This window comes from Phalacrocorax carbo, chromosome 3, assembly GCF_963921805.1.
Source record: "Phalacrocorax carbo chromosome 3, bPhaCar2.1, whole genome shotgun sequence".
Lineage (NCBI taxonomy): Eukaryota > Metazoa > Chordata > Aves > Suliformes > Phalacrocoracidae > Phalacrocorax > Phalacrocorax carbo.
Window position 1 is genome coordinate 57,146,985 of NC_087515.1, and position 14,418 is coordinate 57,161,402.

At 42.3% G+C, this 14,418-nt stretch overlaps 1 protein-coding gene across 7 annotated transcripts in view; it reads left to right on the forward strand.

Moving 5' to 3' along the window:
• The window catches only part of SASH1 (SAM and SH3 domain containing 1), a 565,878-nt gene that overhangs the window by 531,419 nt on the left and 20,041 nt on the right, over positions 1-14,418 (forward strand). For 5 of the 7 annotated variants that reach the window (XM_064446996.1, XM_064446995.1, XM_064446997.1 and 2 more), the window contains 4 exons: positions 1,152-1,284; positions 5,347-5,693; positions 10,177-10,248; positions 12,690-12,833. In XM_064446996.1, coding sequence (XP_064303066.1) covers positions 1,152-1,284; positions 5,347-5,693; positions 10,177-10,248; positions 12,690-12,833 — 696 coding nt within the window. Of the gene's footprint in view, position 1; positions 439-682; positions 787-1,151; positions 1,285-5,346; positions 5,694-10,176; positions 10,249-12,689; positions 12,834-14,418 lie in introns of those variants that run through there. The other 2 variants (XM_064447001.1, XM_064447002.1) reach the window with 2 other exon arrangements.

The window sequence follows — 14,418 nt, forward strand, 5'->3', positions numbered from 1 at the left end:
GGACCACGGGTGAAAACAAATTAAGGTATACGATCCATACTGCGGTCCAGCTGGAGCCTTCACCGCGCGCAGGAATGTGCAGCGGCGCACGGTGCCAGGGCTGTCCTGGCCGAGCTGGAGAGCCTTGCCGGCCTCCTCTCCTCTCCCCTTCCCTTCCCTTCCCTTCCCCCCGCTGCCTTCCACATTCTGGACTGATTAAAACAGAGGAAGTAGCACATCGAAGGTTGGATCTGGCTTGAAAATCGAAGTCATCTTCTCGTTCACAAGGAATGGATTGTTTCAGCTTGTTGTGTCACTGCTGTTGGAAAGAGGGGAATTTTTTTTTGTCTCTGTAATGTTTGATACTTGAGGGAAAACAGCTGGAACTGAGCATACTGGATCAGATGCAAAACGAAACGGGATGCTGGGGAATATGGACTGCACTGTATATCTGGAAAGGTCAGAGTTTTCCCTTGGTCAGTGCTGGAGGAATGCTGTGTCCATCTTAATTCCAACCTCGAGAGCCTTCAGGAGGAGTGTAGGGAGCAGGGAGGAAGAAAGGAATATTTTGTAGCTGTGGCAGTTTGTGAGTGAGGCAGATGAGGTCTCCTCCTTTCTTTTCCTTCCCGTCCCTTTCTTGTGCTGCTGTTTTTGATTTTCTGGGAAGGCTGGGGGGGAGGGGGGGGGAAGAGAAGTCGTCAATGACAGAGCTTGAGTTCGGACGGGCTGTTTATAACCAGGTTTAAACAGCAAGTTCTGAGATGCCAGACAGAGCAGTGACTGACCCAAACCACAGGAGCATAACTGGTACGGTAAGAAGAGCCCTGGGAAAGAGCCCTGCCTGAAACGTACTGAGAGAGGACGTGGAAGTAGTTATTACACAATGCATGGGAAGCAAGACAAGGGCAGGAATGCATTTCAATGCCTAGGATCTTACGTTACACAGATTTAGAAATCAAAATGGTATGTCACGCTTTCAGAAAAAGAAAAAAAAAAAAGAAAAAAAGAAAAACTCAGTAATTTAAATGTTTCTGTCTGACCTGGGCTGAAAATACACCAGCAGTTACAGAGCTGCATTGACACAGCACAGCAGATGAGCTGGGTTAACTTGACTTGAAGGAGCAAGCCGTGGAACTACTACTTTATTAATATTCCCTTTGTTTCTTTGCCAGTCAAGAGAACAATCCGATGATGAAACAGAGGAGTCGGTGAAGTTTAAGAGGTTGCACAAGCTGGTGAATTCTACTCGCAGAGTCAGGAAGAAACTCATAAGAGTGGAAGAAATGAAAAAACCCAGCACAGAAGGTAAAAAGCAATGTGCATATGGTTAAAACTGTGTGTATGAATGTATGCTTCTGTTTAGAGGGGACAGAAAGTGGAGGGCTGGGGGCGGGAGGGGTGGAGTGTTCTTAAGGGATGGTGGGAAAGACTGCCTTGTCTGTGGTGCATGCCTTACCCAAGTAGTTGCATTTTGAGACTGTGGAAGGAGGAAAGTGTCAACCTAGAATGTGGTTACTGCTGATCTCCTGGTATTCCCAGAGCAGTGCTGGAGAGCCCCTCATTAAGAGATTAAAAGTTGGTTTACATTTTATGCTCCATGCTGGGGAGGGAATAAGACTATGAATAATCCCAGCCAGCTGCCCCACAGGCTCAGCAAGGAGGTAAGCAGAGCCACCACCATGCTGATCCCTCCTCCAAGGTCTGGGATGGCACACAGGTGAAGCTCTCGCTGGTTTTGGGAGGGTAGCGGCTGGTCGGTGGTGCAGTTGCACCACATGGCATCATCCTGTGGCAAGAGTACAGAAACTCCATCAGACATTCTTGTGGGATAGCAACTGCCTTGTTTAATATTAACTCCTACTTCTGGGGGAGCCTGCTTGCAGTTTGGCTCCTGAATGAGCCCTGCTGCCAAGGGAGAGGGGGAGAGAGGAGAGACAAGGGAGGAGGAGGAGGGTGGAGAAACAGAATTTCAGCCCTTGGGAACACCATGCCACAGAATTAACTCTGGATGACCTGTATCTGTGTGTGAGCACACAGATTAACGGAGCCTGAGCCTCAGGAACCTCTCTGCACAGCTCTGCTTGAGTCCTCACTGGAACTGTGGGCACCCCTCTACGTTAGTGGCCTTCCTGGGATCATATGCCAGTTTCCCTCAGCTTTGCAGTGAGCTGAGCTGTATTATGATTCCTTCCTAGTGCGTTTAAGGAGAACGTGTGCATCTTTTTGTGTATGTGGCAGGAAGCTGTTGGCAGATTTGTGATCTAGCCTGTCTCTCTCCTGTGTGACGGTGGTGATACTGGCTGGTGTGAAAGGCCTGACCAGTCTAAAGCTCTGGACCAGGCAGCTGTTTTGGTATGAACAGGTTTTGTCAGCTCATAGGGTGAGCATAAAGCTGGGTTACCTTGGAGGGAAAAGCATGGTTTATGGCACAGGGCAAACAAAACAGGGCTATCTTTCCCCTGCTCTGGGGAAAGAAGGACCCCAGAGAGGCCTGTCCTATCCCCTCCCTCTCTGGGGGCCTGGGAAAAGCTGCAGGGAGCAATCAGCCAGGGGCTCCAGGGGTGGGAGCAGCTGCAGGAGCATGCAGCTGAAGGGCTGCTGGGTGTGCAGACGCCTTCCTGCAGTTTGGTTAGACATTCTCTTCAGTACGTCAACTGTCTGTTTTGCTCTGTATTCCCTCTCTTACAGTGCTTCACTTCCTTATTTCCTTTTCTCCTTCAGTCTTTCACTTAAGTGTCCCAGTTACTTTCAGGTTCCTTTTCCCCACAGTCTTCCACCCCTGCCCCCCCCCGCCCAAATCACTAAATTAACAGGTATCTCCAAAAAAAATTTGCTCTGCTTCCTTCTTTCTCCATCTCCTACCTGTCTTCTCTGTTTTAACTCCAAGCTGTTCTGAATAAATTATCTATAACTGAGTTTGTACTTCATCTAGTACTCTGGAGTTCCTTTGTAGATTGGTTCTTGTGAAACTCTGTAGCAAAAACAATTATTGCTAAATAACAGCATGAATGATTTCTACGTAACTTCTACATAAGTAGAAGGCCCCTTAAGTAGCCAAGTCTATGTTAGGGGTAGATATCTATGACTTTTCTTTCAGTAAATTCTCCCCACATCCAAGTTTTCATGTGGCAAATTAAAAGTGCTTCATAAATGCTGTCCATCCCCGTATCTCGTAACGTAGGTCTGTATTCCCATTTGGATATGTCAGAGGGCTCTGCAAGATGACAAAAAATACCGTGCTCAGATTTGGGGATTGCTGCCTGGCCTTTCAGGCTACCTGCGGTTGACTGGATTGGTTCTTGAGCTCTTTGCTGCTGTTATTTGAATGTGTATTATGATTGTGAACTAGAGTGAAATCCTAGATGGCTAGGTTTTGGGGAGTGGGTATAAAATTTGATTGAGTAACATCAGTAAAATTTCAATAAATTCATCAGTGTTCAACATCCTTTAACAAAGCATGAGAGTAGGCTTGGTTTGAAGACTGACATGCAGTTCCCCAGAAGAAAGATTCCTCATAATCCTCCTCAAAAATTTCTTCACAAAGAACAAGTTTGCCAAATTTCCCTTATAAGTTCCTGTAGTTTTTAAAGAAAAGTACACTAGTCCCAGATCCTTCTCCCACATTTCTACTATTGACTGTGTTATCACATTACATATATATCTGATCTGATCCTCACTAGAATGTGCCAATATCTGAATCCGTGTGTATTTTGTGTTAGTCTGCTCCTAGTCAGTGAAGTAATTGAAGCTTCCTAATTCCTGGGGACCATTCGTATACAGCATTTAAAAACAAATCACATCTACATCTGTGGCTTTGTGTCATGGACTTACTCCAAATAACATCTGTTACAGTGTTGACACACAATGCATATTTTACAAGCTGTTTAAAAACATACTTACTCAGTGGACTAAAATTGTTTATCAGCACATATTCAGTTCCAGGAGAATGTCTATTTTTTGTTCAAATTGAGAAGTAGAGGGGGAAAAGAGCAAGTGGGACAGTCCAGTGAAAGTGGTGTCAAAATCAGACTCCAAACTACAGACCTACCCTGTAAAAGTTCTCAAGAATGAAAGTTGTATGTCAGGTGTGATCCACTATCCCTTCACTGTCACAGCAAGTTTTATCTTGGTAAAATAGCATCTTTTGTTTCAGCAAATATATGTCAAATATGTTTTGCCAACAAGAGCAAACTGAAGGTCAGACAGGAAGCCTGTACAGGGCAACTAATCTTCTTTCATCTTGAAATGTGTCCCCTGTTATTGAATGAGCAAGTTTAGTAAATCATAGGTATTTTGGTAATGGTTCAAATTTACCTCTGCTGCAAAACTGTGGAAGCAATTAAGATGAAGGCAAAGTTGAGTCAAGCAAGAAATTTATTTTGGCAGGAAATAAATGCAGCCACCTTTCTGTGTGTGTTTCTGGTATATACCCATGAATGCTGTGAAATTTGTCAGACAGGACTGAGGAGGATGTGTACTCTTGTTTGACTCTTTCAGTGTTACTCCATCTAATACCTGAGCCTATACTTTGCTCAGAAGAAAACACAAGAGAAAAGTTTCTTAAATGATAAATGTGAAAAGGAATTGCAACTTCAGGTCCTTTATTCCCTTTCCTCCGCTACAAAAAGGAGACCTGGCTGTTTGCCCATCTCCAGTACTTGCATTGCAAAAAGTCTCTTTCCCTTTCTGTGAAATATGTATTTGGTGAAACCCAAGTGTTTCTGTCATTACCAGGACATTGTTGAAATTGGCACACCCACAATTTGACCTACTTTTTTTTTCCTTGCATCTGTTTAAGTAAATTCTGTTTGGTTAAAATTAGTCCCTCTTCCCCCATCAAAAACCCAGAACTTTTAATTTCGTCCTGGAGCTCAGCTCCATTACTTTCTGGGAAAAATACTGCTTTCTGCAGCAGCAGCAGCAGCACTGGGTATTGGAAAACTGGACCTGAGAGGTACTTGTTTCGTTTTTAATGTCTGGGTATACTACTGACCTATTGTAATCTCTAGACCTGAGTATCATATGCAAGTATCAGAAGGAAAACATGAGAAATAGATCCCAACTCCAGCTTTTAAGGGGTTCTCAGTGACAGTATCTGTGGTCTTACTTAGCTGCAGATGAAAGAGAGAAACTTAAAACAACGAGTTTACTTACAGGTTGCTGTCATCTGTCTACTGTTAACTCATCCCAGAACTCTCACTTCAGATTTATCCACTTGCAAATACCTTCTGGGTTGCTTATATCAGGAAGAATTTTCTTCCATTTTAAGCAGGTGATATCTTAAATAAATACGATAAGGCTCTACAGGGAAACATCTCAGAGAATTATGAACAATGACACACGTTGCGCTGCTTTTGTCCCCTGTAGGTGTGGAAGAGCACTCACTTGACAACTCTCCTATACTGGACGACAGATCAGCACTTTACTCTGGAGTTCACAAGAAGCAATTCTACTTTGACAGCTCCTGTGAAAAGCAGCCGGAGGACGACTCGGACTCACTTACTACTTCTCCCTCATCCAGCAGTCTTGATACGTGGGGAGCTAACCGGAAGCTGGTGAAGACCTTCAGCAAAACTGATAGCCGTGGCCTTATCAAGCCTCCCAAGAAACTCGGGACATTTTTCTCTTACCCAGAAGAGGAGAAGACCCAGAAAGTTTGCCGCTCCTTGACAGATGGGGAAATGAAGAAGAGCCTCGGCTCACTGAGCCATGGGGTAAGTACAGAAAGCATTTGCTTTTATGACAGCAACAGGCACAAGCACCATCTTCTGGTGTCCCTGGAGGAGATTCAGAGTGTAAGGAAGCAGATCCGATTGAAGAAAATGGATACTAACTATTCCTGTTCCAGAGCTTTTCTTTGCCAGCGCCCTGCTAGGAAAGGAGCATCTCCCGCAACTTGTGACCTACAATTACTGCAGCACAAAACGAAAGGGGGTGGAGGTTGTGGCTTCCCAAACAGAAGGCTACGAGGGCGCACTTCTGTCAGCGAGTTCAATATTACCTATGTGGTGGAGAGAAGCCTGTACAGTCACCTCAACCTCTCACAGCTGGTGCGTCCCGTTACTGACAGGACCCTGAACAAGGCCGACAAGCAGGACCTAAGGAGATGCCTGCTGGAGGAGGATGAGGAGGCCAAGAGGAAGTGGGCTGCCACAGTGGATCGCTGTACTAAAAGGGTTCTCTTGAGAATCCACCAAAAGTCTGTGAGTCAAAGAGTTGCCGTGAAGGTGGTCTTCCAGTTTCTGTGAGGTTGCAGTCAATACTTTCTGCTTTATACTTGTAACTAAAATTCAGTGCTTCTGCTTTCCTTGCCATTAGAAACTCTTAAGCACTGTAATTCCGCTATAAGGAAAGAGTTTGGTATAATCCTATCAGAGAAGAGTTTTGTGAGTCTGCAGTTTCTATGTGTACAGAATAACTCAGTGTGAGAGAGAAACCGTAACAAAATGCTGCTTTTTGAATTCACCTAGTGCAGAAATTAAGATCACTGGTGGACAGAGGAGCTTTGAGATGCTATAAACATGTTATTTGTGATGTTTTGGGAGTCAGTATTCTCTTAAAGAGATACCGAGAAAATGAACAAAATTTTCAGAGGATTAGAGTGTCCTTAGTCAACGGTACTCTATTTCTCTCCTGCTGTCATTGCCTCATATTGGCCCTCCCCTTCTCAGTTTGCATCTCATCAGTTCACTCACCCAGCTGTGTATTCTCTGTTACACACGCAGCTGCAGAACGACAGGGAGTTTTACATTATGTAGGCACTGCCCTCCCGCTTGCTGCTCACCACCACCAAAAGTGCCCCTTCTGCTCTGTCCCTGGCCACTGCTCCTTCTTTCTAGCATGGGGTGAAGGTGGCACCTTCTCTCAGAACGATGTGGAAAGGGAAGAGGGGGTGTGGCCAGAAAAAGGAAAGTGTGCTGAACAATGGGAAATCAAGTGATTTGAGCACTCCAGAGAGATCCAAAGGTGCTTCCTGATCATATGACCCAGTTTTGACAGTTTCCTTAACCATGATCCTGAGTTTCCTAGGAACTTGCCTTTGGGGCCAGCCAGACCTCCAAAGCTTAGCCAGCTAGTCTGTTACGTAGTTGACAATGTAGATATGTTCCCTACTTCAGTGGGTGGAAACAGCAGTGCACCCACAGCATTAAGCAAGATATTCCAGTGAACAACAGTACAAACAGCTTTTCCTCTTGAACTACAAATTTATTGTGAGTTGTGTCTGCTACATTTCTTCAGGTGTGAGGTATTCTTGATATAAGTCACAGTCTTGGTCTCCATGAATAACCTGTGGGAGGTGACCAAGCTTTCATGGTTCAAGTTTTGCTCTCTGGCCACAAAATAGATAGGTTTTTTTCCTAACCAATACCACCAACGTTCTTTCTTGGCAGCTTCACTATTTCTTCTGCATTGATCGCCTGCCCTGCCTTGCACAGGGTACTGTTTATTTTCACAGACATTGTACTCAAAAGACATTGTTTTCCCATGAGGATATTACAGTGATAAAAGAAACCTTACTTGTCCTTCTGTTGGTTGAATAATAGGGGTATCTCAGGCAAAAGAGCATGCTCATATGTGCTAGAGATGCCCCGTTATTAAGAATACCCTCTGAAACCGTCTTTGCAAATACGGATGACAGAAACAAGTTTTTCAGTTCTTCTAATAAGTAGCTTTACTATAGTAATTTCACCATGGAAACCATCTGGGCTCACTTTTGCTAATTCAGAGAGTTACAAACGGAGAAGAAATTGATAGCATTTTGTTATTGTTGTTGAGGAGCTCTTCAGTCAGCTGCTCCTCCAGCCTCATTTGAATGGTGTAAATGGTGGAGACGCACTGCTCTTACTAGCTTTTTCAGCACACTCCTTCCTGAAATGGCAAAAAGCTGGCAAACTTCAACTAATGCTACTCTTTCCTCCTAGAAACACTTAATGTTTGTTTGCTGCAACCTCAGGGAAATTGCAATGCCTATGTATTCAGTGGAATTGGTCACTCTGTCTTGCCTTGCCATTCATTTTTGTCATTTATATTTGTTTCAGTGACCTGGACATGCATGAAATTTTCAAATCGCATCAGTTTTTCTTTTCTCCCGAAATTATAATACTTTTGATTGCATGGCCATTCCATTGAATATCCCTCTCCTCATCCACAGACGTTTTGTTTGGTACAGTATTGCCAGGGTTACTACAGGAATCTGAAGGTGGAAGTTAAACATACGGGGAGGTCCAGAATGAAAAAATAAGCATCCTTAATACAGTACATTTATTCAGAAGCTTTCAACCAACAGACATTCTGCTCTCTGAGAAGACTGTTTTAGGAGGAGCTCTGGCTGGTTTGACAGACAAGTTTGCTCAGAGCAGTTCCACATGTCCTCTCTTCATTGCTGGGATTACTGTACACTGTAGGATTAGTTAAAATGGACTCTTCAGAGGACGGCATTACTCATAGCTAAAAATGCTGTGCTTTAAAAACTGATCTTATTAGTTGTGGTTGGTCTCAAATGCTTTCCGAAAACAATTTTAGAAGTTATGCCATAGTCATATTGCCTTCTGGAAAAAAAAAAAAACCACTTAAAATAATTCTATATCGCAGCACTCTTTCTTAATGTGTGTGGGGCCTAGACAAAGCTGACTTTGAGCTCTAGTAGAGTTGTGGTGGGTACAAAAACTGTCATCCAAGCACTGTAGGTAAGCAGCACCCAACATAAAGCTAGAAAAGAAAACTTTTTAGAAGCTATTAATATGTATACAGCTATTACTATGTGAACAGGGCAGGAAGAATGTTTAATAGAACTAATTGCTATAATTGTTTATTAAATGGCACAGTTTACAGAGCTTGTTTCTTCCTAACAGAGTGTCAAAGCAGACCAGTAGTTCTCAGGTGGTGAGTTTTCACTGACTCCCAAGTACATACCCACAGTACTGACTGGGGAGTCCTTTGCAGGTCTGATCTGATGCTTAGCTGAGTCTTAAGGTGTCTTTGAAGTTAACTTTGTTGGGTAGTTCAGGCCCTAAGAACTTATGGTTCGCAAGTGGTTGATCTTCTGTCTCCTGTTTGTCTCAACTCAACTCTGAAGAGAATACTTCAAACAGACATATGCTTGTCTCACAACCCACACTCAGAGCCCTGAGTGGAAGTTATGCAAGTAAATTGTGTCTACCATACCTTCATTTCCCTGGATTGCCCTCTGACATTTCTGGCAGGCCCAGGTACTCGAGTACTATGCAGATGGCTGTCCACTGGCCAAATAAAAAGTCAAAGTTTTAACATTTGGATTGCAAAGCAAAAAAATCTGGATTCTCTCTGAGCCCCCTACGTGTCTGGTCTTTTTTCAAGTGATACCAAAGCTTTAGCAGAGATTCATCTGCCACAGTTAAACAATGGTTGGCTGTGGAAATACAACTGTACTGAGTTTGGTTGCCCTCTGCTCTTGGGAGGGAAGCAGTGTCATAGTGCTCATTTTCTTTTTTTTTTTATTCAGGAAGATTATGATAAACTGCATTTGTGCATTTAGCCAAAACTGAGTCACTCCAATAGATGACTGTGGCACTGTAAACATAGTGTACTTTCTCTCAGAGGTAGCAGAGCTGCCACATATCACCACAAGTGTGATGGTAAATACCTTATGTGGAATCAGGGCTTGATGAGTCTCCGGGGACACAATGCTTATGGATAGCTGGGCGAGTTTTTCCCTCCTCTTACCAAGGGTTTGCCTTACAAGGCCTCTAGCGTTTCCCTGTATTTCAGTGGAAATGGAGTCTATGCAGCTATTCCCAGAAGGTAGGTTATTCAATGCTTTAAAAGATTGGTGGTTCTCTCTTTCAGTGCTACTGTGGACTTACTTATGAAGGCAGATGGGAGTGCTGAGGTGGAGTTGCCAGCACCCTGGAAAACTTGATGCATAAAATCAACAGTTTCCTCAGACCAAAAAGGTTTTTTTCTTTTTAAAAAGAAGAGTAGGCGATAGATGACTCAACAGCAGCAGACCTTAGGCCAAGGAGTTGTCTCTGGAAAAGACAAATTACTCAAATTGCTTTATAACAGATTTCTTGATTTATAATCTCCCATCCTTTTGTTTGTTTGTTTCCATTTTTGCAGACATTTGTGTTTTCACCGGTATTCTCCAAGTCATAGATCTTTTGAGTGAGCTGACCATTGTGATAGAACTGTGTCCATCCTTTTTTTTTTTTTCTGCAGAGAACCTGTAGCTTTGGAGGATTTGACCTGACAAATCGTTCTCTTCATATTGGAAACAGTTCTGACCAAATGGTGAGTTGAAGACAAGAAGGCACAGACTTGAAATAGCATAAAATGACATGCGCAATACAGTTATAATAGACTGAAGTGTAATTTAGGTCTGTAATCACAGTTTGGGGATCCAAGAAAGCAGAGTATCTTTGTTAACCTCAAACTTCCTTAGCTTTGAGAATAACGTACCCACCCATATCCATGTGTGTATAAGTATTTATATAGCATGTGTGTACAAGTATTTATATAGCATATGTGTAAAGAGGCAGGAACAAGTGATCAAAGCGCAGATCTGAGGGCACATCTGTGAGCTATTCTTATGTCTGACTTCCTCGGGGCATCACCCCAGGCAAAACATAGGATTACTATACTTTCTTGGTAAAAATATTTACTATTTGGAATGATGGGACAAACTTTCATTTGCTGAAGATCTGCAAGTTATTTGGGTGGAAGTCGTTATGTAAGAGATTTATTATTTGTTTTCTCATTGTATCTAAGAGCTCTGGAGTAAATCAGGGTCCCATTGTGCTGGGTGCTGCGCAATTGATCTCAGAGCTCTTTGTGTTTGTTTGGTTTTTGTTTTTTTTTTTAAAAACCCTCCCCTGAGAATTAATTCCATTTTATGTTACTCATGTTGATCCCAGCGTTACTGTTGGTCAGCCTGCAGCCAAAAATAACAGGACTGAAAAGAGCCAGAACATTATATCAAAGGAAATTGCCAACATATTTTTTCCTTTTACCCATATATGTTTTTTCTTTTCTGTTTCAACATTGGCTCTGATAACTTCTCTGCTCACTTAAATCAAATCTAAATTGTGAAACATTTTATATGCCAGCATGATATTCTTTTTTATGTCAGCTGGGTTTTTTGTGGTTGTTTTTTGTTTTCTGATTATGTTTTTTTAAATTCATAAATTACCCCTAAATTAGCCAAAACTGGGTGGTGGTTTTATTCATCAGTTTTCAACTCAGTAAAAAGGTTAACTTCCAAGCTTACAGTGTTTATCTTTAAACATACATACTTTGGCATATTTTGTTCAGATTGGTTTTGATAGAGGAAAGTGTGAAATCTAGATGTTACATTTTTCCCTACTAGCATCAGTAGTGGGAGAGGTGCAGAGCACCAGAATAATGTGCACAGATCAAGGATTTTTTCTTGAAAACATTAAGTCTATTAAGTGGAAGGGTTTTTTTCCAAAAAGATAGGCAAAGAGCTGTCCTTAATTTCTGCTAAAAGACCAAAAGTTACCAAAGAGCTTGTAATCGCAAACAACTTGTGAAGGAAAAAATATAGAATTGTGAGAAATAAAGTATCAGCTGAGTTTCAGAGAAACTTTTTGGGAGAACTTTAGTAAAGTAGCAAACACACATAACTTCAGAAAAAAAAAAGATAAACCTTTTATGTAGAATATAGTGTTCACTGATTTTAGGTTTGATATCTTATGTGCCTAAATTGCCCTCAGAAGGGTTATTGAACCAAGTCAGAGACCAAATTCAGTAGTCAATCCATTTGGCCAAAGAGGCTTTGGTCCTTTTTGCATTGTGATTTTTGGTGCACCCTCGCCAATGGAGGGTGCTGGTAGTGGCTGTAATAGAACCACTACCTTGCTGTGGTCCTGACACATTTTAGAATGAAAGACTGTCTGAGGGCTGAGTCATGTAAGCAAGCTTGGGAAAATGTCACCTGATCCATGTTAATGCTTTGTGTGTGCTTATGTCGTAAGTAAATGTTAGGTATCTTAAGCTGGTTTAGAAAACACTAAATGTGTTCAAAGCAGCTGGCCTTTGTCATCCACTATATATGGACCACCTAATTTAGTTTGGCAGTACCCTGGTGTGCGTCCTAAGAATAACTGTGCAAGTGTAACCTTCTACCATGGTTGATAGATTTAGTAGCTTTTTTTGCCCTTTTTTTTTATAAACAATCCACAGTAAAACCACAGAGATGGTCATCAAGAGATGTTAACTGAATGCCTGTCTTAAAATAAAAGGTAGATTTGGGTAGCCAAATGTAGGTATCCATATATATACGCACACAGACACATATTTGGCTAAGGACCTCAGAGGCACCTTTACTCCTGTTGAACTGTATGTAGTATTGACCAACATGAGCCACAACTACTGTTGTATATCCTGTCGGGAGGGCTTAGCCTGAAACCATGGAGTTTTCTATCATCAGCTCAAATGCTTACCTGAAATTCAAAGGGATAAAGGCATCCTAACAGACCCCAACACACCTACACACACAGTACCTGCAGAAAAGATGATAAATCAGGCCTTTGGAGTAAGGTGCAGTGGACTGCTGCAGTGGTTTGCACAAGGTCTCGACAGTGAATTTAGAGCAGAAAACAGGACACCGTGCTGCTGTCCTGCATCTGCCTGGATACCTCTGCAGTGACTGCTGACTGAGGGGAAAAATGGTCCTTGTGTTTTATGGGCTTGAACCCTGTTTTATTTTGCAGGGCAAAGAAGGAGACTTTGTTTATAAAGAAGTGATCAAATCACCCTCTGCCTCCCGTATATCTCTGGGCAAAAAGGTGAAGTCTGTAAAAGAAACGATGAAGAAGAGGATGTCTAAAAAGTACAGCAGCTCTCTGTCTGAGCAGGTATGTAAGGTCTGCAATGGAATCCACTTAATAGTGAAGAAGTGATAATCAATATTGATTGCCATGCTTCAAGGCATCTCTGCAGAAATTTCTAACAAGACTATGTGGTGCAGCTTATTCCCACGTTCTTATAAAATCCCTCACTGTGAAATGGCTTCCTATAGATGCCAGATCATGAAAATGCATTTTCAGATTTTCATTCCAGCAGCTCTTCAGCAGAAGCCTGTGTTTGATGGCATTACACATCTTGCTCTATATTTCCATTTCTTTATCTGTCATCATTATTGAGGGAACTGGCCTGTGACACAGGGTCACAGTATTATATTTAATCTGCAATTTACACCTTAGTTTAAATTCCCAACAAAACTTCACATACGCAGTCCTCTCTCCTATTACAGATATTTTCTCCATCCTAGCTTTCCCTCTGCAGCAGCCCATTAAAACAGATGCACAATGTATTCAGAAAGGGGCATCCCACACAAAGATTTTCCTATTTTTCTTTCATTACAGATTTTCATATCTTATTCTTAAAGGCAAACCTGAAGTACATTAGTTGTAAATTAGGCTTTGAACTTCAGCGGCCTAGGAACAATTGCCGTCTTTCCCTTTTGGTATAATTCGGGTCCTTGCTTTGGTGGAGTGTGAAAAATTCTTCAGCATTTGTCTAAAACCAATCTTGCCACTTGAAATGTGCAATTGCTTAGAAAGCCGCGGGGAAAGCGGAGCTCCTTCTGGCCAACATCGCCCCCAAGTGGCCTCGTCCCGGCCGCTGGGTCGCGGGGGATGCTTGCAGCCGCAGGGAAATGGAAATGGAAAGGGAGCCGTGCCCCACCATATCTGCCTTTCGGTATTAATGCAAAGCAACAGTGCATGTAAAAGGGAGCAATTCATAAGATTCAAAATTAACCCCCAGCTGCAAAATCTGGAGACAGTGTAGAGAGGCAGAAAAGTGACCGGTTTTATGCAACAGTTTGCGACATTAGAATCCCTTTTCTGTGGGACTATTAACCACACTTACGCAGAACCGGGGCAGTCCTGCAGTTACAGTTATTTAATTTAAGTTTGCAATTAAAACATCTTAAAGTCTAACGTGATTTGATATTGGTAAGAAGATGCTTTGGTGTCTGGCTTTACGGTGCCCCTCTGCAAAGTCTGCCTAAGAAAGGATTGAGAAATTGGTTTACAGGGAGTTAGCAATACTTCTGCTCTCTAGCTGTCTCCAAGATTGACTTGACCTCTGAAGTCATATGCTGGGATGACCTTTTTTTTCTGATGATTCTGCAGCATGCAAATAATAGCTTTCATCTAAAAGTTTTATAACCACACATCTCCACAAAAATTCATCTTGTATGCAAGCTGCAGTTCTTTTGTTTTCAAACTTATTGGCACAGTCATTTTAGAATATTTGTACCTTTCTGGCATTATGACTCAAACTATGTGCCAGTATCCCTTTCTGCATTCAAAGAAACAAGCAGAAGCTATTCTGGCCACAAGTATCTGCTGCTTTGCTTTAAATGTGGTTCAGAGAGGCTGACAGAATTTCAATTTAGGAAAGACCCTTTTTGATTTTCCGTAATGCTTGACT